Source organism: Vulpes lagopus, chromosome 2 (assembly GCF_018345385.1).
Source record: "Vulpes lagopus strain Blue_001 chromosome 2, ASM1834538v1, whole genome shotgun sequence".
Classification (NCBI taxonomy): Eukaryota; Metazoa; Chordata; class Mammalia; order Carnivora; family Canidae; genus Vulpes; species Vulpes lagopus.
In genome coordinates this window covers 31,599,178-31,623,143 of record NC_054825.1, presented here as the reverse complement: position 1 = coordinate 31,623,143, position 23,966 = coordinate 31,599,178, and the positions used below count along the sequence as shown (strand labels likewise).

Here is a 23,966-nt window from a genome sequence, read left to right as displayed (position 1 = left end):
TGTAACACTCTACCCATGGACTTTAGGGCAACACATTCTGCTCAAGGACAAGCATGGCATATCTACCTCATCAGAGTTTGGCCATAAATATCAGATCCATAAGCCCTTGGGCTTCTTAATATCTGTCTTATCAGTTAATTTGCTCTTTATCCCAACTCTAAGGATTTCCACTCATAGTTTATACATTCTACTTACAGAGAAAACAGAGACTATTCCAAGATGATCTTATAACTGGAGAGCTTTCCTGCTCTCATTCTCAACCCAGGAGAGAACAATATGCTCCAACGGTTCATATAGTTTGTGGAATCTAGTTTTGTCTGACACTAACATTTTAAAACAACAACAACAACAACAACAACAACTCATTGAAATATAGGCCCAAGCACCTCTAGCCCTTCTCCTTGGCAACTCCTCACCCAAACCATCCCAGATAGAGGAAAATCAGCCCAGTGAGCAGAGGTCCATCAGTTGCAAAGAAATATATATTCTAAACGATAAATATATACCACGACCATAAGAACATACAAATGAAGAAGTGCTTCCAGTTCTGGACAGAATTCATTTACTTGGTCTAAATCAGTTTCTCGACAGCAGCACTAGTGAAATTTTGGGCCAGGTAATCCATTGCTGTGAGTACTGCTCTGTAAACATAGGATGGTTTAGCAGCGCCTCTGGCATCTACATACTTGGTGCCAATAGCACCCCCCTTTCCAGTTGTGACAATCAAATGTCCCTTGGAGGGCAAAAATGCCCCTGGTGGAGAAACACTGATCTAAATGATGCTGCAGCCATGTCTTTGGGGGATGGGGGTGGGGGGCACAGATGGATGCTTCTATAGGGTTACTAAAAAGCCAAAGAAAGTTCTCAGTTTCCCTGCAGCAAGCTGCCATTCAATCTTTCTTATTCATATTCTTTAACAAGCCTAGATTCCTTGATGCCACTGCATGAAGGCAATGGTAAGATCCTCTTTGAAAATGAACCAAACAGTAAATTCTCTACTGAACAGACAAGGTTAGTCATCTGTGGGGGAAAATGAAGATACTCTAAATGTGTGCCTTAAGCATCTGGTACCAGCCCAGTCTCCTCAAATCCAGTGATGTAGAAGGCCTGGCTGGAATGTAACTGTGGTTCAGTTCTTCAAAACCTAATTAAGTGTATCACAGCCCACTGGGAAAGTAGTTGTATGAAAAGAAGGGAGTTGTTCAGCTACAGCACACAGGCAACCTCTGGATCCAGGAGACAGGGTGCCTTGGATGTGTGGAATCTGGTTTAGAGTTTTTCTGACAAAACCTGAGTTTTGTTAGCTGATGATCCTGAAAGCTATAAAAACTAAGCAAATTCTAGTAATGGCTCCAGTGCAGCTTGCCTACAAGAAGAAAGAAGACTTGTCTGGGATTCCATCCGTTTGTGTGACACAGGGTGTCCCAGTTGAGCCAATACTCAGCTGACATAATGCAGGTGGGCAGTGTGAAGAGAAATACTTCCTGGGAAATTTATCTCATCTCTACCAGTAGATGCTGTGCCTTCTTTTTTCCCTCCCATATCAGCACTGGTCTCTGCCCAAGCTTATAAAGAACGAGAAGAGAAATGCTCCCAGACACATATATATTCAAAAGTTTCTCTACCCACCATGAGCCCCTGCTCTGTTGCCACTCTAGTTAAAGGGGTTGGATCCATTACCATGAGTAGGAAGAAAGACAGCAAATGGTCACTCATGAAGTGTGGGTTGAAGTATTGGTCATTGTGTTTACTTTTTATTTACTTGTTATACTGACCATGAGGCAAAATATCATTCTGGGCACTTCAGCCCATGTTGTTCTTACTTAGTCACAATAAGCCTGTGAGGAAGGCATCTCTAGTTTTATTTGACAATTGAGGAAACAAGCTTTATAGAAGTTGAGTGACTTCCTCAGGACCCATAGATAATAATTGGCAATTGAAATTCAACTCTTTGGGGCTCCAACTGCATTGTCCTTCTAAATACATCATAGCAACCTTCTAGATGACCTCCTTGGATGCTGTCTGGTTGTATTCTCTGACCCTACTGTTTACGGATAGGCATCTGTCAAAGACAGATGATTCAATCAGGAAATATTTCCTGAGGGCTTTGGGATAAAACCTTTGAAAGCTGCCCAAGAGTGGGGTCAGAGAATGGTCTCCATGCTTAAGGGATCACATAGCATTAGAGCTGAGAGAGACTTTGGAAATTGTCTGTTTCCAAACTCTTCATTTTATAGATAGGGGACACAGGGGAGATGAGGATCTATCCAGGGTGATGTGATAGAAAAGCTGTATGTAGAATATATGGAAGTATCACAAAATAAAGACTACAGGGTGTGGTAGTAAATGGCGGTGCAGAGAGGAATGAATCAGAGTTAGGGTTGATGACAATACTATTGACAGAAACAGAGTATCAGAGATGGAGCTAGTGGCAGGAAGGTGAAAAGAAGGTGAATTTCTTTCTTTCTTTTTTTTTTTTTTAATTTCTACAGCCAAACATTGGGCTCAAACTCATGACCCTGAGTTCAAGAGTTGCATGCTTTACCAAGTGAGCCAGCCAGACACCCCAGTGGATTTGTTTCTGAAGAATCGAACTTGAAAAATCAAGTAACTGGAAATTCCAATTAAGGATTCCAAGACTCGAGAAGAGAAGCCATGTCCCAAAACCTGATCTAACCAAAAATTAATTTTTGATCTAACCAAAAATTAGATCTCCAAGTAAGAGTCCTAGCAGTGAGACCCAGACACCCAAGAAGGGCTCTGTGTGTTCAACAATTTTATTAGCCACTTACGTTAAGGCAGAGGAGGGGTGTTTGTTGTGTCTCCAGTCCTTGCAAAGCTAAATGCCATAGGAGTTACAACCAACAGGTAAAATAACCAAAATAACCGAATAACCAAAATAGATAAAAAGAAGAACTGAAATAAACATAAACTTTATCAAGGATCAATGTAAAGTCCTATGTTTCTATTCAGGATTTCAATTACACACCTATGGAATTAATAAGAAAGAATAATAATGATATTAATATCATTTTTAATCTAATAATTATTATGGGCCAGGATCACTATGTGCCCTTGATGGACGCTAATTATCTCTCTACTTTTGTGGCTAAAAATTTAAGCAAATTCTCATCTAAATTTTGATAAACCTAAGAATATAAACACAGCTCTTCACTTATACTGTCACCTGGTGCCAAATAATTGCAGTTAGACAACCGTCTGATTTGGTATTAACGAGTCAGGACAGAGGACACAGACCATAGGGATCAATTACTTCATTTCCCTACTCCTTGCCATCCTATCTAACTACAGAAAATATTTAAGATGGTGCTTCAAGTCCATCGTGTTTACAATTTCTTTTTTTTTTTTTCATTTTTTTTAAAGTTCCACGTCAGCAGTGCACATTTTACCAAAACAGGCCAATTCTGTAAAGACAACTGAGTGACCAAGTGGAGAAAAAAGTTACTTCTGCCTAAGCAGATGAATGTAGTGTATGATTATCCACAGTAGAGTTTTGGTTTTCTACCCTATAATCTATGGTTGCATATTGCCTATCAACCACTCTGTTATTAAGCTGGTCTTTGTCCCAAAGGATGGGGGGTGGCAGGTGGAGATCATACAGTGATTCAGGTTCTAGTGCTTTCCTTTACTTAAATTCTGATCTGGATTTCCTAAAAGGGGTTCTAAGGCTTGGTATAGCTCTAGGTTATGGAATGTTTAGAAAGGACTTTTTAAAACCCTCTTGCTCATTTGAGAGAAGCACTAATATCCATGCCTTGTTAGTTTCTTTGGCATGTCTTTCTTACCTCTTCTTTCCTTTCCCTTCTCACTGCTGTGCCCCATGTCCAGGCCCCTAACACTAGAAGCCATCATTCCTCAACTACCACCATTACAGAATATCCCTGTCCCCAGCTTCCTCCCCCTGTAGTCCATTCTGTCACCCATTAGTAAGCCTGCTGGCATGGCATCTCTAACCCTGTAAACCATTCTCTAATCCCCGACAGTTAGAGCCTCACTGTCCTCTGTGAGCTGGCCACACTCGACACATTCTCCCTTATGACTACCCTCTGGTACCATATACCCTATTCCATAGTCTCTGTTGGACAGAACACTCTCCTCGTCATCCCACCAATGCACTGAGTCAAGGCCAGCCTCAAGTGTCAGCTTCTCTATTTCCTTCCTCCTGGCTCATTGCTTTTCCTCCAATTCTCACACTACTTTTGCCTTAAGCCACCTCTCAAACCTAGCTCCTGAAGCATCTTCTCCATGAAACCTTTCCTGGCTATCCCAAATCCTTTTCTATACTCATTCAGTCACTTACTACTTTCATTGATTCACCTGCCCCCCTCCCATGAGAGTGTAGCAACTTGAAACCAAGGCAAAGGCTGAGGTACCTTCTTGTCCCCTGTCAGTGCAGGTCATACCGCAGCCCTCACCAACACACCCTTGAAATGTCTGACCACATTGATGGAGCCTACTGGTCCCAGATCAGCAGTTCATTTCAAATCACTATTTACCAAGCACCAACCAGATGTAAGATGCATACTCTCACTGTAAAGGGCCATCCCTCTGCCAATTCCAGGCTAATTTCTCATAAATTTTGTCTCAAAAGCTCTAATTCTCTAGCTCCTTATTATTTGTGGAAACTTACTTGCTACATGTGTCTTATCACCCTCTAAAAACTGAAGTTCAAATGGTAGTTGGAATATAAAACATTCATTGTGTATTTAAAAGCTTCAGTCTCTAAAAACATGATGCTGTTACAATGAGACAAAAAGAATTTCCAAATGAGAATTTGAGACATTGTCTTTTCCATAACTCAGAGGAGTTTTTTGATTCTTGCTCCTTGCGCCACTTCTGTTTTTTTTTTTTCCAAGTGGCTTTTTTATAGATAATTGTTATACTGACATAAGAACACTGGAAAAACAGATCTCATGTCCCCAAGCACTTGTGATATACACCCACAAAATAAATAAGAGATAGTACAACTACAATGAATACAAATGATTACAATGATCCTTAACATTAAATATTAAATAGTAATCCACAATGAAATAGTTAAGTGTTTAGCAAAGGTTAAACAAGGGTTAGACAAACCCTTTCTTAGACTAGTTTGTTGTATTCAGACTCGGAAAGCTGAACTTTAGTAGAATCTAAGCCAGAATTCTCCAGAATTTTCTACCTTAATCTTTCAATAGCAAAAGCCAGCAGGAATAAGCCCACTTGTTCCTACATATCTCTTTAAAAACTCAGTCTACTTCCCTATAGCAACTGCCACCCACTGCCTTACAACTAGCAAAGTATTCCAGGATTTCAATATTTCTCAGATGCAGTAGGAGCATTAAAAAAAAGAAGAAGCAGAAGAAGCAGAGGAAGGAGAAGTATTAGATAAGGAAAATCTTACCTCAACTTCTGACTAGCAGGGACAGTTATTTTATTAAGCTTGTCCATTCTTTTTGTTAATTATAAGAGCCACGAATAACCATCAGCAGTAATGTCAGCAGGCCCTGGCCCTCTTAGGGAGAAGCATGGTAAGCCTTTGATCTCAAGGGTCCCAGTCACTTGAGTCTGATTTCCGAGAGTGCAGGCTGCTGGCAAACACCCTACAGTAGGGAGAAGTAAAACTTGCTCGAGCACATAGTCAAGTTTCATGTTTCTACATAATCATGTGATCTGGGTAGCCAGCCGGCTTGGCTGATTACTCCACGTCGTGTAAACTTTAATAGTGAAACCTATTGGACATGCAAATTTCTTTCCAGCTGCTTTCTTTTATAACCAGATTTGTAATCAGGTCAGGACTGGCTTCTGGCTGGTCACTACTTCCTGTTGTCCCAAACACACATAGCCCTGTTTTTAGCAGGTGTCATTCTGTCCCCAGTTGCTTCCTGGGCTCAAGGAAAAGCAGAATAATCAATTCCATCAGGTCTCTTTGGGACTTTCTGCTCATTTGCATAAATTCATGGATAAATTTTTCCACTTAAAGAACCATGATATGAAAACGGCATTTCTGTACTGTCATTTAGAGAGCAGAAGGCAGTTTAAGTCAGGGAGGAGGAAAATGAGAGGGACAGTTCCTTTTATGTCTGGGCACACTTCCCTGCACCCAGCAAGAAATTCCTGCTCACCTTTGTGAAGAAGGTGCATATTTAGCACATTTATTCAGTGACTAATCCTCTCCTGGGTCTGAAGAATATATAAGAAGGACATAGCAGAGGCTCCAAGTTACCTCTCCTGTTACAGACCCCAGGTCTGGCTGAAGATAGAGGGGGAGATGGGAGGAAGAGCCAAAAGGAGAGACCTGAATGAGGTGGGGTAGGAAGAGTGGGGAGGGAGGAGGAGGAAGAGGGGAGGGAGAGGCAGCCTCTCTGGCAGAGTACAAGTGGTAGATGGATTTCTTCCCTTCTGTATCTATTCTTTGTACAAACAGAGGTTCTATATTTCTCTAGGTAAATCTTGATTGTTCACATTCATGTTCTGCCTCTGAATTTCTAGTTCGACCAGATGTTCAGCAGCAGAATCCTCAAAGCTATTAAAGGGTGGGGCCCTTCTGCTTGGCCAAGCCACTGAATTGGCCAGGCCAGCAAGGGAGCAGACACTCTTTCATGAGAAAAATTCAAGCACTTGCCTCTTCCAATTGTTTATTTTCCCCAAACAAGAAACTCAGTTTCCTTGCAGTGTATCCCGAAGGAGTCCTAGAGCCTCACCCATCCTCTCTCCATAGTTCTTAACTGAAAAACAAAAACAAAAACAAAACAAAACTAGTAGATGGGAACAGGGAAAGCTATTACAATGTCACCAAGGATCAAGAAAATCAAGCTTCACTGAGTGGGATGATGATAGCCAGCCTGCTTCTTCTAAATTACTGTAAAGTGCACCCCATCAGCCACTTGACTTTTCTCTCAACTAACAAATCTGTTTAGCACCTGGACTGGCAACTTCTTATTTCCCCAGAGAAAAAAAAGCAGCGGCAAGAGTTACACTTCTGCTTTTTCTTTTTACAGCCACTTGTCTTTCTTCTTTCTTACTGTATTAGTCTGACATAATAAAAATGAGAGTCTGCTTTTCCAGACTGGACATTTTGCCCCATGTGGTGTGTAGCATGACTACCATAATGTTCCAAGCTGCCACAACTGCTCTGCAGCTGTAACCAGCTTTCCAAGAAGATCAATGCAAGCCTGGAGATCAAGGGTACCAAGTCTTAGCTAATGACTCGTAAAAAGAATGAGGCCACATGGCATGGTTTCCACAACACATGGAGAACAACGTACTGTAATAAACAGTCACAATTTACATGGCACAGTGCACATGAAAATTAATCTCTAGATGAACAGATGACAAATGGACAATCCCAACCTTAGAGAAAATTTGGAACTCTATGCACTGTTGACAAAAATTCAAGTAGGTACAACCACTCTGGAAACACTTTGTTATTACCAAAGTAATTTGGGTCATAGACATGAGAAAGCAGTATGCATATACCATGTACACCAAGGCCATGTGCAAGAATTGTTATGGAAGAACCATTTCTAATAGAAAATTTAAAAACACTGGAAATAATCCAATTGCTCATCAACCAGAGAATGAATACATTAATTGTGGCATATGAATGCAATGGAGTCCTATTCAACAGTGACAATGAGTGAAGTATAGTCACATTAGTATGGATAAATAATAAAAATAATTTATTGCAATAAAGGGAAATTAAAGAAGATCATGTATCATGATTCCTGTTCTATTAAGGCTAAAGACATGTAAAACTAACTAATATATAATTTATGACACACACGCTTATGTGGTCAAACAGATGGAGGGAATGATAGATGTAAATAGATGTAAAATTCAGGTGAATGGTCATCAAGGAAGGGGGTTGGAGTAAAGGGGAACACAGGGCTTCAAAGACAATGGTGATGTCCTACTTCTCAAGTTGAGTTGCAGGTATATAGATACCTACTGTAGGTATTAAATATTTAACAAAAAATAAATAAAAGAAGATATGTTCTAGAATTATGGGGCAAAGCCAGGACAGCCTGACTGAGTCTCAGCTCTGTGAGATGTTGAGACTTGAGAACAAAAAGATACACTATACTGGAACTCGGGGATGAGACCCAACCAACTCTGGTTTCTCTTGGGTCTTTCCTTGTATCTACTAGTGACAACAAACAACAACATGCTACTGAATGCTTTCCATGTTTCCATATGATGACACCCACTTCACATGTGAAAAAATTGATTTGTAGAGAGGTTAGGTAACTGGCTGAGAGTTCCGCCAATCATTCGTGGAAGAGCTGGGACTCAAACCCAAGTCTGTTTCTGTACTCTAAGCTGAGAATTACAAAGCTTTGCCATCACAACAATGGGCCGTATTCAGGAGGGGGCCCTGCTCTGACATAGAGGCACCAACTTATCCCTGACCTTGGGTGAATCACTTAGTCTCCCTGACCTCAACTTCTCATCTTTAGAGAACAAAAAGGAGATTCAAGGAGAGCTCAGGCTCCTGTCCAGGCATCTAGACATTGGCCCGTGTGTACAGAAATTGAATTCCACCAGTGGAAACACCCTCACGGTTTCCAGAAGAGAAGCTTATGATGGTCTTTACTAGATTGCTTCCCAATGAGGGATTAAGTGGTTGTGGCAATTTACAGAGCCTTGGAAGTAGTCCAAGTCTTCACTGGAACTGAAAGTTCAGCCACTCTGCCCTGCCACCCACCTGCTGATGGCTTTTCTCCTGCTAGGGCTGGTTTAGACACACCACCAAAGTCGGCAAGTGGTGATGTTGGTACTATGAGGAATTGTTCTGTGGTTCTTTTGTTTTGTTTTGTTTTTAAGATTTATTTATTTATTTTAGAGGGAGAGTGTGCATATGAGTGAAGGGAGGGGCAGAGGGAGAGAGAATCTCAAGCTGACTTCCGGCTAAGTATGGAGCCCGACACAGGGTCAGATCTTACCACCCTGAGATCATGATCTGAGCCGAAACCAAGAGTTAGATGCTTAACTAACTGAGCCAGCCAGGCGTTCCAGGTCTGTGGCTCTAATCATAACCTACTCCCACGATGGTCAGCCTCACAGCAACTACGAGGGGCTATTGTTATCATTCGCACGCATGATGTGAAGTCTGAGCCTCAGAGAGGTGACATAACTTACCTAAGGCCACCTAGTCATCTTGCTCCCTAAGCCAGGCCCCTTAAGTCTTGAACCATTGAGTCTTACTTCCTCTCTTGTGCTGGCCCTCTTTCTTAGGGTGGAGTGGGGTGGGTGTCTATAGGAACAGTGGTCCCGGCAGCTTCCTGATACTACAGGCCAAAGTAGCTGTTGGTCAGGCCTATGCCTGGTTAACCAGGCAGTACTAGTTAAGGGCCGAGATGGAGGAAGGTTTGAGAGGAAGCTAAGGGAGGAAGCCTGGCACCCAGAGAGCAAGTGGAGAAAAATAGCAGAAGAGGCCAGAAAAGGCAGAGAGAGAGAGAAAAGGAAGTGCAGCAGATGCTGACAGTCTTGTTTTCCTCCTTCGTGGGGATTGGGGTCCAGAAGGAAGAAAGAAGGAAAAAGAGAACAGAAGAGATCTATGACTTGGGCAGATGGACAAAGGTTCTTTGCAGCTCAAGTCTCCACTTTTTGTGAGACAAATCCACTCCCCATTTTACCTATTCAGGAAACTTGATATTCTGTAGGTCAGATTGCTTGGAGTGCAACGTGTTTCTCTAGGCGAATAACCTGGATGGTAACAGCCTTTATTCTTGTATCAGTCCAAGTCCCTGGTTGGCAAGGACATTACAGTAGTCTCTTGTCAGGATGGACCACTCCTGGCCCACGTGCCATCACATCCTCCCTTGCCTCCAGCCCTCAGAGTCAATCTGCCGACAAGATTCTCCTTTGTAGTATATGCTCTGTCACCCTGCTCTCATGCCAGCCTTGGCCCTCACCTGGGTCACCAATCGCTCAGCCTCCTAATACTCCTGGGTAGCCAGACCAACTCTCATTCTCGTTCCCAGCCCACATTCCCAGCTGATGACTCTTCTTAAGGATTTCAGAGGCTTTTCTTCTAGAACAAGTATGAATGTCATTCACTCCCCTCTATGACTGAGTCTCATCTTAGGATTCATCTTATTCCTTACTCCTTCCCAGCAGGTGAGCATCTCTTTGGGGGTTTTCAAACTCTCTTTTCTCCTCCTCAGTCGCACAGCCCCGCCACCAGCCAGGAATACAATGGGAGGCAGATATGAGGGGCCTGAGGCAATTAGGAGGCCAGGTTATTCCCATCAGTCAGGGCCATGATGAAGCCAGAGAACAGGCAAGGGTGGGGTTGCAGTGTGCTCTGTCCAAGGAATGGGAGCACGGAGATGTGGAGAGCCAAGGTAAGACTCACAGCCTCCAGGGGTTGAGCTCCCAGAGGCTAGAAGTTCTTGGTAGCAGATCCTCTGATTGATTATATATTTCTATCATCTTTTATAGAATGAAGCTTGACTAATTCCTAGTCTTCCTATCCAAACAGTCCACTTGGATTTAAAGGGCTGCAAAACAAAAGCAGACTTGAGCAAATGAGGAGACATCTTATGTTCTTGGGTAGAATGACTCAATATCATGAAGGTGTCCATTATCTCCAATTAATATATAAATTCAATATGATGCCAAAAGATAAAACCAGATTCAAACCTCAAACCATTTACAAAAACAACTACCAGTATATCAGAGAACTAAGTGTAAGAATAAAGAAAACACAGTAAAATTTGAAAACCTTCTCTCTGGCTTAAAATTCAGAGGCAATAAAAACATTTAACTAGAGAAATGTCAAATTTTTCATGGCATAAAAAACATCATAAGCAGCATCAAAAGACAAAGGACAAATTGGGAATAAAATGCTACATTAGGCATCACAGACAAATATAGAGATGTCTAGAGATAATACTAATATTAATACTATGTACAGAAATAATAGAGATATGTATCCCTAATAGATAAAGAGCTCCTAAGAATTGAGATGGAAAAAAGAAAAACCAAGACAAAAGGCAGCCAAAAACCATGACCATGAACAGCAAGAGGTCTTTAAACAGGTGAAAAGATGCTCAATCACACTCCTATTAAAAGAAAAACTATCACCATTTGAAGGAATAGGATTGACAAAAATCCATAAGTCTGATGATAGAGTGCTCTGAGGACACAGGCACCCTTCACTTACAGCACATTACAGTCCGCATGGAGGGGCACTGGCTATACCTAACAAAACTGCATGAATGTACCTTCTGACTCAGCCATCTCACTTTTAGGATCTTACTCTGCAGATACACATGCATGCACACACACACGCAACATCTGCACATAGTTATTACAGTTTTATTTGCAATAGCAGAAGACTGAAAAACCTAAATGGCTATCAGTGGGATCTGGCTGAATAAATTTTGGTCCATCTTTATAGCAGAGTTCAGTGTAGCCATCCAAATCCTGCATTCTAGGATTTGGTAGTAGAATACACAAGGTTTGTACAGTGCCAGCTACTTTTTTTTAACAAGAAGATAGAGGAAGTTTATAGATACACATGTACTGCAAAAATAAACAAAAACATAGGAAGGAAAAACCAGCCATTAATGACAATAGCCACCAACAGGAAACAAAGGGAGCTGGAAACAGAGCAGAAGTGATAAGGATGGATATAGATTCTCTGAATCTTTTTATGGAGTCTCAACTTGTAAACTAGGTTCAACAGAAACAAATGAATGTAAATGGTAATAATATATATACCATAAAAGAGGATGATCTTGACTCTTGAACACAGTCCTCTGTACATCCTCTGTAAAATATACCCTAAGAATGAAAATGGCTGCAAAGAAATCTCAAAATCCTCTCACTACATTTCCTTTTAGTAGTAAAATATGTATTAGGATTTTTGAAGTGATGTCAATCTATGAAAAGACATGGTAGGACCTGAAATGTAACTTAAGCCCATTTGAGAAGGCTACAAACTGTATGATTCCGACTAGATGACATTCTCGAAAAGGCAAAAATGATGGAGAGAATAAAAAGGTAGCAGTTGTCAGTTCTACAGTCTCTTTCATATTGTTGCTCTGCTCCCGGTTGCATGTCCTATCTATGTGCACACAGAGCCCTGACCCCCCGATGCCTAACCAATATTTCCTTTCCTGCTCTCTCTGGGAAGGTTCCTCTGGACAATGGTATCCCCACTGCAGTGCAGGACCAGATTACCCAGACTGCAGAGTGCCTTGAGACTGGGTTACATTTCATGGACTTACATTCGATCATAATTTGTCAGGTCTGGAGTAGGCCTTAGACAGTGAGTTACCAGATTCAGCAAATAAAAACATGATGCCAGAAAAATTCTAGATAAGCAACAGATACTTTTTTAGTAAGAGCATGTCCCCAATACTGCATCATGTCCTCTATTTTCACTAGCAACCCCAAGATGAAGAAATGAAGGCCCAGAGGGTGAACTGATTTGCAAAAGTCCATTTTGGAGAAAGGCCTAAACCAGAAAAAAAAGCAATATAGCAGAAAGAACAAAGATCTCCTTACTCCCAACCAATCGATGTCTGCTTTGCGAACACAACCATGTCTGTGGCCAAGACATGTTGAATCAGAGCAAGGAATCAGATCACTTATGAAGAAATCTGTGTGCTTTTCCAGTTATTTTATTCTATTTATAATTATTTAACCTAAAAATTTTGTTCCCAAAGTGAAAGGCTTAAATGGGTCTTCACATCTCCAACCTCAGGTTACCTGAATGGAAGGATTCAAATTCCCTTTTAAGAAATGGCATATCAAGGATCGACAGACCAGAAACATCCAAGCACGCGCGTGCCAGCCTTAGAGTTGCAATGACAAAATACAAAGGATCGCTCTCATCCTCCCAGAGCATGACTTCCTGTCTTATGTGATTTCAACATTTTGCTCCTCTGTAAGTTAGAGGAACTCTCATGTAAAATGTAGCAAATATTTATAGAAAGCCACGTTATATAAAGAAATCTTCATAAATGTTCTAAAACATTACTATCTAAAGAGATCTTTCAAATCAATGAGTAAATGGCTAATCCCCCAATAGAAAAATGAGCAGAGAGCACAAAGGTTAACTCACAAAAGAAGAGGAACAAATGGCCAATAAGGAAGCTCACAATCTCACAAAGGCAAAGAAACAAATTAAAACAAGTGTTAAGTACCATTTTTTTAACCTATCAAATTGGTTCAGCTTTTAAAAAGTGATCAGCTTCGAGTTTGTCAAAGGCCTTGGTAAATGGGTACTCTTGTGGCTGACAGGGCTACAGATTGAAAGAAACTTCCTGGAAGGCAATTTGGTCATGTGCAGCAGGATTCTTAAAATGTTAATATGCTCAAAAGAACAAAATAAAATTTTAGGAATTTTTCCTGAGTGTAGAGTTATTTATAATAGAGCAGAATTAGGAATTATATAGTCATCTAACATAATGTAGTAACATTATAAATTACGATATATCCATAAAATCAAATGTTCTGCAGCCACTGAAAGCACTATTTTCAAGTAAGTTACAATGCTATGAGAAAATCTTCATAATGTATTGGCAAAAAATAATAAATAAATAAATAAATAAATAAATAAAATAAAATAAAAGTATGACCTGAAACTGTCTATGTAGCATAATTCAGGTTTTATAATTACACACATCCAAGAGAGCAGACTAGCATATTGAGAGTCATTATCTTTGGGTAATCATCACATCCACTTTAAAAACTTCCCTAAACTCTACAATGGATCTTTTGTTCAACCTAAAATTAGGGTAAAGATGGAAAAGATGCTTGTTGAACAGGCAAAATATTAGTACCTTACATTAGTGTCCTACAGCCAAATTATCACACATTTGTTATCTTTCAAACAACCGAAATTTATTCTCTCAAGTTCTGGAGACCAAAGTCCAAAATCAAGGTGTAAGCAGGAGCAGGCCCCCTACAGACTCTAGGGACATATCCTTCTTTGCTTTTTCCAGCTCCTTGGGGCTCCAGGCATTCTTTGGCTGTGGTTGCATAACTCAAATCTCTGCCTCTATCTTCACATGGCCTTCTTTCTTCTCTCTGGGTCTGTCTCTTCTCTGTATATCTCTTATAAGAACATTTGTCATTGGATTAGGGCCTACCAAATTAATCCAAGATGATCTCATGTCAAGATCTTTAACTTAATTTCATCTGCAACCGTTTTGGGAAAAGGTTCATGGTTCAAGGGTTAGGGCATAGACACATATATATTTCTGCTACTATTCAACCCACTACATATTGTAAGTCAGTCTCATTTGAATCAGAAATGTGAAGTACATAAATATAAAAAATATTTATATCTCACTTGGGACTATTTCAATTATTTCAAGTAGCAGAAAACCCAACTCAGGCTGAATTAATAAGAAAGAAAACTTTTGGTTTATCCAACTGTCCTGGGCTAAGCAGACTACAGTATTCAAGGCCCAAACATTATGATTAGGACTGGTTGTCACACCCTCTGACCCTCCTGCCTAATTCCTTTCTTCAAGGGAACCAGGTAGCTCTGGTTCAGTGGGTTGTTGGATGGAGCCCATATCAGCTCTTGGAAGACAATTAAATTTTCAGAAATGCTGTGAACCTATTGTTAATATAGCCATTATTTGAAAAATAAATTAAATAAGCCTATAATTAAATCAGTTATATTTAAAACAAAGGTAATAGATATTCAAAACTCATCTCTTTCTGGTTATTTTAATACATTTAGCTAATATCTATGCTCTTGAGATTATTCACACCTATGGTATCTCTCTTGAAGGTGGGAAAATGACATAGCAGTTTGCCACTGTGAATCTCTTCCCAACTCCACTTTTAGTGACGCTGTTAGAGCTTGAAAACAGCCATGGTGAAAATATTTACCCTACAGGAGTTGGCAGACACTACAAATCAGGGCTGTTTGGGCTTTTGTTTGAAAGCTAATTATTAAACATTCACTAACATACCATCACTCTGGCCACTCCAATCTCAGGTTCAAGTACAATGGGATGGTGACAGCACCCTCAAAAGTGAGAGATCCACTGTGAGTGGATATTTTGGACACATCTCCAACCCTAGAGCCAACACCAAGGCCAGGGGGAATTGATGCCTGTCCTCCACCTTGGAGCTATGTCTGAGGTCCACCTATGACCCCTACATGAAAGTCAGGGGCTGTCATTGGAGGAAAGGAGAATGGCTACCCGACAATCCTCAAAATATAGCCACTGTAGTTTGTAAAGTAGTAGCTATGTCCCCTAACCCACCTCAAGGTCTCCTTCTTCCATTCGTCATGGACAAGAGGCAAGTGGTTCTGGACTAGTGAAGCTCTTGGTAAGTGGGGAGAGATGGGTAGGTTCTGATCTGAGACATCTTCCCAAGATTGGTGGTCTCCAATCTTCCCCTGTGGTAGGATGATGTTCCCACTATATTTCCCTAGTCCCATTTTTAACTGCTCACAGTTTGCTTCCAACATAGACAAAGGAGACATACATTCTTGTATAGGTTCCTGAGATTTTTAAAAATGAATTTGAATTATTTTTTCTTTAAAGGATTCCTAATCAAGTGGGAGAGACATACAGACAAATACTTATAAAGGATGTGAAGTGTGATTTCATAGATATAGATATAGATATAGATATAGATCTGCTACAGTGAGAGCTAGTTAGGAAAGTGGGGACAGCTCCCCAGAGAAGAGGACCTGTGGGCTGGAGTTTTCCAAACAAATAGGAAGCTTGTGAAGAGGAGCTCAGAGGGACTTTCTCTTCCAAGGGAACAACATGAGCTATGGCATCACAAGGTCACCCAACTTTATTTGCTCTTTTTTCAAAACTCCAGATACCTAAGAAAAGTTCGCCTCCTCTCTTGCTCTCTTTTCCATTCTGAGCCACAAATAGAATGCACACATGGGAGTCACACCAAAGTGCTGTGTGGCACACCCTTCCAGGGGGATAAAGAGCACCTGGGCTTTCAAGGGGATCTACAAAGAGTCTGGGGCACTGACATGACCCCCAGGCACCTCAGAAGCCTCTGGCTGCCTCCACACCTCTTTAGAAACGAAATCCATCCCTCTTCCAGGGAAGCACTCGAAGGAAACAAGCTTTACTTCTCTAGCTTTTCTCTTTGGCTCAATTATTGTATCTCCATACAGTCGTTTTCTGTTTTCATTGCCACAGCAGACATTTCTGCAACAGTCTTTCGAGCCTGGGGACCAAAGCCCCATTTATAGCTTCATTTCTATGGGGAAAAAAGTGCTTTCAAGTTCCAAACAACCAACTTACAAATAAATGATTGAACTCAATGAGCTTCCTGTGATGTTTTGCACACTTCAGTGAAGGCTGGTAAGTGTGTGTGTGTGTGTGTGTGTGTGTGTGTGTCTTCACATTTCTAAATATGGGCGCCAGGTGCTACATTTTCAGATCAACCAAGTGTGACATTTTTTCCCCTCTTAAAGCAACAGAATCACTTCTTGGGTGAACACATATCTGTTTAAGAGAAAACTTGGTGCAAGGAATGGCTGGGACCAAACATAATAAAGCAATGCTGAGAATTTAGGGAGAGAGGTATGTATTTGCAGAGTGTAAGAAAAGAGGCTAACTCATTTTTTAACTTTATTGTTACAGGTTCAGGCCAAACAGTAAGCCACCTGCAAGCACAGAGAGAGAAGCTCAAAGCCACTGAACAGCTGTTTTACTCTGAGTCCAGAGATTGCCAAGTAGGTCCCTACTCCACTGCAAAGCAAATCCAGACACACTAAAACTTCTAAACCACACAGTGAAGACAGCACACAGTCTGACTCCCTGAGAAGTCGATAGCATCAGATAACGCACACACATCACAGGGGGTGACCATGCAAATTGCTTTTTTGCATCTAAAGAAGACTTGGACTCAACACTTGATTCATTTCACTCTCCCACCCTCGCTTCCGTTCTTTGCTACAACCTTGGCCTTCTCTGTTCAGCCTCTTTATTTTTCTCTCACTTCCTCTAAATAGAGGGGATGACATGGTTGGAATTAATGCTCCTGAACCAAAGACATTATTTCAACTATATATATTTTTTCCTTTCCCAACCATTTATTTATTGCTGTTTATTCAAAATTCATATCTTTGTCTGTACATTGGCACGATGAAGTATTTTCCCCCTATAAACACTCCCGTGTAAATTTTGGGATACCTGAATGGTAGGTGTTTTTTTCTTAAATTAACATATACTGTATTATTAGATTCAGGGGTAGAATTTAGTGATTCGTCAGTTGCATATAACACCCAGTGCTCATTCCATCAAGTGCCTTCATTAACGCCCATTATCCAGTTACCCCATCACCCCACCCACCTCTCCTCCAGCAACCCTCAGTTTGTTCCCTACAGTTAAGAGTCTCTTAACTGATTTGCCCCCCCCCTCTGTTTGTCTTATTTGATTCTTCCTTCCCTTCCCCTATGTTCATCTGTTTTGTTTCTTCAATTCCACATATGAGCGAAATCCATATGGTACTTGTCTTTCTCTGACTGACTTATTTCGCTTAGCATAGTACCTTCTAGTTCCAATCACATTGTTGCAAACGGCAAGATTTCATTCTTTTTGATGGCTGAGTAATACTCTATTGTATATATCTCAAATCTTCTTTATCTATTCACCTGCCAATGGACATCTGGGCTCTTTCCATATTTTGGCTATTGTGGACATTGCCACTATAAACATTGGGGTGCATGTGCCTCTTCGAATCACTATGTCTATATCCTTTGAATAAATACTTAGTAGTGCAATTTCTAGGTCATAGAGTAGTTTTATTTTTAACTTTTTGAAGAACCTCCATAGAGTTTTCCAGAGTGACTGCACCAGTTTGCATTCCCACCAACAGTGTAAGAGGGTTCCCCTTTCTCTAAAAGTAGGCATTAAAAAAATATATTGATAACTATCTAATGAAATGTTTAAAAAAACTTGTCGTTTTGGACAAAGTCCAATATTTCATAGTGTGCAGGACTGAGTATATATTTTGTGGGATCCAGTGCAAAATGAAAATGTGAGGCTCCTTGTTCAAAAATTATTAAGAATTTCAAGGCAGTGGCAGCAGAACACTGAATCATGCATAGGGCTTTTCTGAGGGTGGGGCTCTGGATGACTGCACAGGCCACACACATGCCCATGGAGCTGGCCCTGATGGAGGGTTTTTATTAATGAAAGTGTACACACATAGACATAGGCACAATTCTCTGGGCTATTATAGAATTAACCAGAAATTCATGGTGAAAATTTAATTATGTGACCTCACCAAAAAGTGCAAACATCCTGTGGTGGTTTCCAATATACTTCCTGAGAATTCGCTTATTTATAATGAGTGATACAGAGAAAATATTATAATTTGTTGTAGCACCTGGGCCAACTGATGAATGGGATGTTTTGGGTGATCTGTTTTCAAATTTTTAGAACTTAACAAAATACACTTAAAATGTGCTAAACATGGGAGGAATTTTGCATTTGTAGACTTGAAGCATTTGTTTTCTCAAAAATATGGAATACTTCACAAATTTGGGTGTCATCCTTGTGCAGGGGCCTTACTAATCTTTTTATCATTCCAATTTTAGTATACATACTGCCAAAGTGTGCACATGGGAGGAATTTTGAAGTTGCCTTTCCCCTAGGCCTGGAAACATTTGTAATAAGGCATGTGGAAGAGCTCTGCATGCTGGGAACTGTGATTCCTGTTAGCCACCTCATAACTAATCAACAAAAGAGAGGGTAAAGCCAGGTTTACAGCTGAGTGCATTCTGAAGAACAGGTTTCTCTGGTTCCAACAACTTAAATCACAGTCACATTTTTCTTCATTACGTGCCCCACACCTGGTACCCAAATGGTAGTTTCATTCCCTCCTGGTCCTTCTGCTAGTTTCATGGACACCACCCTCCAAACCCCTTCCAGGTCCCCATCCAGTGTCCCCACCTTCTCCCTCCTGGGCAGTCTCTCTTCCCCTTGTGATAATGGAGTCATCATCCCATGTCCTTTCTTGCAAACTTTGCAGGAGTTTGCAAGAGTTTGCAAAGTCCTCCACTTCCTGGACTTCTGCTGGCTTCAAACTAGGGAGGGCATTTCTCCCGGGGAATGGGGAAGAGTCATTGCTGGGACTCCAGGCTCACCTGTCTCCGGCAGGATTGGTTGCAGATGATGTAGACTGCATTCTCTGGGGACAAACACAAGCCACCATCATATATTTATACTTTTTACTCAATTGCCTACTCTGATCTTCAATCTAGTTTCACGTGAGCATGAGGACTGCATTTATGAGTGTCGCTGCTTTAGAGATGAGGAAGTTGGGTATACTAAGAAGACAAGGGACTCTGCCCAATCACTATACTGCCTGCCGCTCAGCCTTTATTCTACACTGCCCACAAAACTTTGCTGCAAATTAAATTATAAAGCAACGAGTTTTAACATTTTCTAGGAAATAATTATATTTATGAGATTGGAAATAAACTCATTCACTCTCCCTCTGGTTTTCCCTCCCTCTACCAAGTCCCTCTCCTCCCCCCATTGCTGATTCACCTCCTTCTCCCTCAAAACCCAATGGATGATCTAATTTCCTACTCTTCTCTTCCTTCCTCCACTCAGATACTGTCAGAAAACAAACTAATAAGCAAAAATGCAGCAAACCCACAATACTCACCATCAAGAAGAAAGAAGATAACTATCTCCAAATAAGTTGGAAGGATTTCCAGAAAGTTAATAAATGTAAAAATCTAGAATTGTGTTGCCTAAGTCAATCAGCATTGCCATACCAACTTGTAAAACTTCAAATAACTAATGTGCTCACAGACCATTATAATTTATAAAGCTCTTTCACATATATCAATGCACTTGAACTTTACAATACAGTATGACATATATGCTATTATTAGACCCATTTTATGGAGGAGAAAACTGAGGCACACAGCAGTTAAGTGACTAGCCCATGATTACTCAACAGGAGAAGTGAAGTCAGGTTTTTCTGACCTGGGAGTCTGTGTTCTTTCCACTCTCCCACACAGTTGGTTGTTGAACTACATTTTCAGAACAATGCACCTGTATTTCTTCTTTTTCCAAATGACAAGAGGCACAACTCAGAAAGAGCTACAAGCCTCATCTAAAGTTTTGCAGCTTGGACATCCTCCTGCTGCCAAATTTAGAAGTCTCTGACCTTCTTTCAAAACTTAAGTAGGTTTCAAATCAGTGGAGAAAATATGGATTATTTAATAAAAGAATCTAGGACAACTAGGAAGCTACTTGGGGGAAAGAAACTTGGATCCAATACCCCACTCTGTACACAAAAATAAACTCCAGGAAGATTAAAGATGTAACTATGAAAATAAAACCATAAAAAAAAAACTAAAGGAGAACATGGATTTTGTTTTCACTTCAGAGTCTAAGAGTGGGAAAGGGCTTTCCAAGTCTGACACAAGATTTAGAAGTCATGAAAGAGAAGGTCAATATATTGGCTACACACAAAAAAAATCTGTATGTTTAAAAAACACCACCATTAACCAAATCAAAAATTGGAGGACAAATATAAGCAAGTATGTGCAACCTATATGCAGGAAAAGGCTAATTTTGAAATAGGTGACTAAATCCCACAAATCAATTAAAAAAAAAAAAACACCCGCAGTGGAAAGTGGGCACAAGATATAAATGGATGGTTTGCAGAAATAGAGCCCTGAAAGAGATGGAAAAGGTACATGAACTCACTCATGTTAAGGGAAATGCAAATAAAAACTCCACTGAGATGGCTGTTTTCACATGACTGATCAGCAAAGATCTCAAAGTCTGATAATATACTAGGTGTTAAGAGGATGAGGAAATGGGTCCATTCCCACCTCTCTGTTGTATAATTTAAGTGTAAACTAGTACCTCTTCCATGGAGAACAATTTGCAGATGGGCAAAATCTATAAAAATTTAACAAAGCACCAGAGCTGGAGGAGGCCCTGCCAGAGCAACCCCTGCCTATGCGTTAAACAGACCATTCATTTAGTACTGGTGAGTACAAGTAACACTTAACTTTCAGGGTAAACTGGAAGAAATTGTATAATATGTATGTTTTATGTATGAGGTGACTGTGGCTCAGAGAAGTTAAGTTTCTTGCCCAAGGCCACACAGCTGCTAAGTGGCGAAGCCAGGCTCAAAGCCAGAACCCGTCTCTTTTCCCTACAGAACTGCGGCCTCCAGAAGCTTCCTCTGGCCCTTTATGCTGCCATCCACAATCCCAAAAGCTCCGTAATAGGAGGGACCTGTGTACATTGCTGATCCTTAAAATTTGTTGATCCAATGAATGAATGGGGTAATCCTATGCTGGCCTTTGCCGATGAAGAAGATGCTGCCCTTTCTCTGCACAGAGGGAAAAAAAATGACAATGCAGGAAATGAAGAAGTGAATTTTAGGAAAATACAAACATTCAGTCCATAACAATGGACAAAAAAACCAAAACCAAAACACTGTTTGCTTGCTACATACATACATTGCTACATAGCTCTTTGGTCTCTGCTGAGAACTGTGGTTCATATCCCTGGCTACACAGAACAGCTACCTGAATTTTTAAAATATTAGGGACCAGGCTCCATCCCAGGCAAAGGGAGGCTGAGTCTCAGAGGCTGGTGGTGGAGCTAAGCATCCGGGTTTTCACCAAGCGCTACAGTCACCTTCCTGTGCTGCTAAGGTTGGGAAACCATGGGAAGAATATTAAACTTTTTTCTTTTTTAAGTAAAGTAATTTATTCACAACCAAATGCTCCAGACTTTCTTCAACAGGTATTTCGCTTTGTACCTAGAGACCTTTTAAGATAGAAAATACTGACACCAAGTGGAGACAACTAGAACTTCCATGCGTAGGGCAACAGCCCTGGAAAATGTAGCTCTGCTGTGTCTGGACAGCTCATTATACAACTGTGGGAGCTCCCAGGCAAACTGGCTTGTTAACAGCACCACTGATAGTTTTGTTTTGTTTTTTAATAATAAAACACTATTTTATTGGGAAAAAAGTGGTACTTCACCTTAGGACCTGCAAACACTCAGCTGTGGCAGTTTTCTCACTACTTTTCAATGTGATTTTGAATTGAGAAAAATAACCTGTTAAAACTTCAGATGAACCAACTGAAGTAGTCATATATTCAAATATGCTAAATAATGTATTACTATGAACAGTGATCTTTCCATAGAGTCAAAATTTACTGCTGCATCATTTTTCTGAGTGTAAACGGCTAAGACCCCAGTTAGAAGGAGAAATACTAAAGGCAACCAAGTGGGGTCCTGCCAGAATGACAGAACCATGTTGAAAGTTCATACATTGAAAGTTTTAGCCCGCAGGACCCCTGAATAGCTGGATCTTTTCTCACTAGGTAAAGACAAGGAAAGATAATATGAAAGGAACCAGAAGTAAGTTCAGCCTGGGTTGAGGGAAAACAATTTCTGAATCTCAAAAGACTGTAATAAAATTCAGTTATTATATGTTTTAAGCTTTACTTTCAAAACTTTGTTGAAACAAATGCAGTTAATCCCTTTTTTACTCCATATGCATTAAGCGCCTGCTATTTACTCAGAATATGTGTAAAGTGTTTTGCTACATTAATGTAAGTTTCTAAATCTACGGATTAAAGAAATAACATTTTAAGTCTTAAGTTGTGTGTTTAGATATAGGACTGAACAAAATGCCTATTTAGAAAAAACTGATAGGTTTTATTTTGTAGCTTTTGCAAATCAGGATTTGCCTCCAAGAAGCTGGTGTTTCTTCTCTGATGCTAGAATCCCAGACCATACCAGGTGCTGCCCACTGCTGGCCTGTTCTAGGATCTCATTTATACTGCCTTACCTTACATGTGTGGATGTGGATGTGTGTGTGTGTGTGTGTGTGTGTGTGTGTGTGTGTACATTTATAAGCTTATGTAGGATGCAACATCACTTACCTTATGTGTACAGAGAAAATGTGAGCTTTGTTATTTTATCTATAGAAGAGCTGATTTTCTTTCTTCTTGCTGGATGGGGGGAAAGAACTAAAGTTTAGACCCATCTGGTCATTTCAGTCCAATCTAAATTGCCCCATTAAGTAACTCTCTTTATGCTTAGATAACTCCAGAAAATGTGCTACTCACAAGATGGCACCTGGGTATATGGGAGAAGCATGGGGCCATGTGTCCTTGTGGCATTAGGGAGTACTGTCTCCTATAGTTGTGACAAAGTAGAGCTATTACTCAAAGGATGGCAATGCCTTCTCCCAAAGCCCTGCTTGATGCCACGTGGTAAGTGCTGGGTGGAGTAAGTTTGAGTTGTCCAGAATGTAAGGAAAACATACAAATTAAAAGTAGTGATTTCATTTAACAAGTACAAATATCAAAAGGGAGTAAGACAGGAGTCTATGTCCCATATCTTTTTAGCTGTGTCTTCCCCAAATTCACAGGCTAAAGCCCTAATGCCCAATGTAGTCATTTGGAGGTGAGGCCTTCGGGAGACCATTAGATCATGTAGGTGGAGCCCTCATGAAGGGGAGTAGTGCTCTTGTAAGAAGAGACAGTAGAGACCAGCTTTCTGCCATGTGAAGATACGGTGAGGAGGCGGTCATCTGCAAGCCAGGAAGTGGGTTTTCACCAGGAAACATTGTACAGCACCTTGATCTTGGACTTCGTAGCCTCCAGAACTGTGAGAAATTAATTTCTGTTTTTGAAGCTGCCCAATCTATGGTATTTTTATTATAAGCATCACAAATTGACTAAGACACTCACTACGATCCAGTATCCCGGGAGACTCTAACATCTAGAATTTAGTGAGTTTTCCTTTCAGAGCTGCCAGGCTCTTTTTGGATTTTTCTGGAACACTCCCTGTTCTCTCCCAAAGTCCTCCTCCCGAGTCGTCTGAAGCAAACTCCAGCTGTAGTTCTCTATGCTGGACCCTCTTCTGCCTTACTTTAATAGAGTTCAGACAGACATAGGTTTATTTCCCCTGAGACTAAGTAACCTGCTACCTCAGGAAACTTTTGAA

The 23,966-nt window shown here is 40.6% G+C and overlaps 1 protein-coding gene and 1 pseudogene across 2 annotated transcripts in view; both read right to left on the bottom strand.

Annotated features, from left to right (window-relative positions):
• BLNK (B cell linker) overlaps positions 1–5,654 on the bottom strand; it is an 83,018-nt gene extending 77,364 nt beyond the window's left edge. For both annotated transcript variants that reach the window (XM_041740378.1, XM_041740382.1), the window contains exon 1: positions 5,405–5,654. In XM_041740378.1, the coding sequence (XP_041596312.1) occupies positions 5,405–5,451 (47 nt within the window). In that variant the 5' untranslated portion in view covers positions 5,452–5,654. The remainder of the gene's footprint in view (positions 1–5,404) is intronic.
• A 12,825-nt stretch (positions 5,655–18,479) lies between these two features.
• Positions 18,480–18,579, bottom strand: LOC121485922 (annotated as a pseudogene).
• Between the last annotated feature and the right edge of the window lie 5,387 nt (positions 18,580–23,966).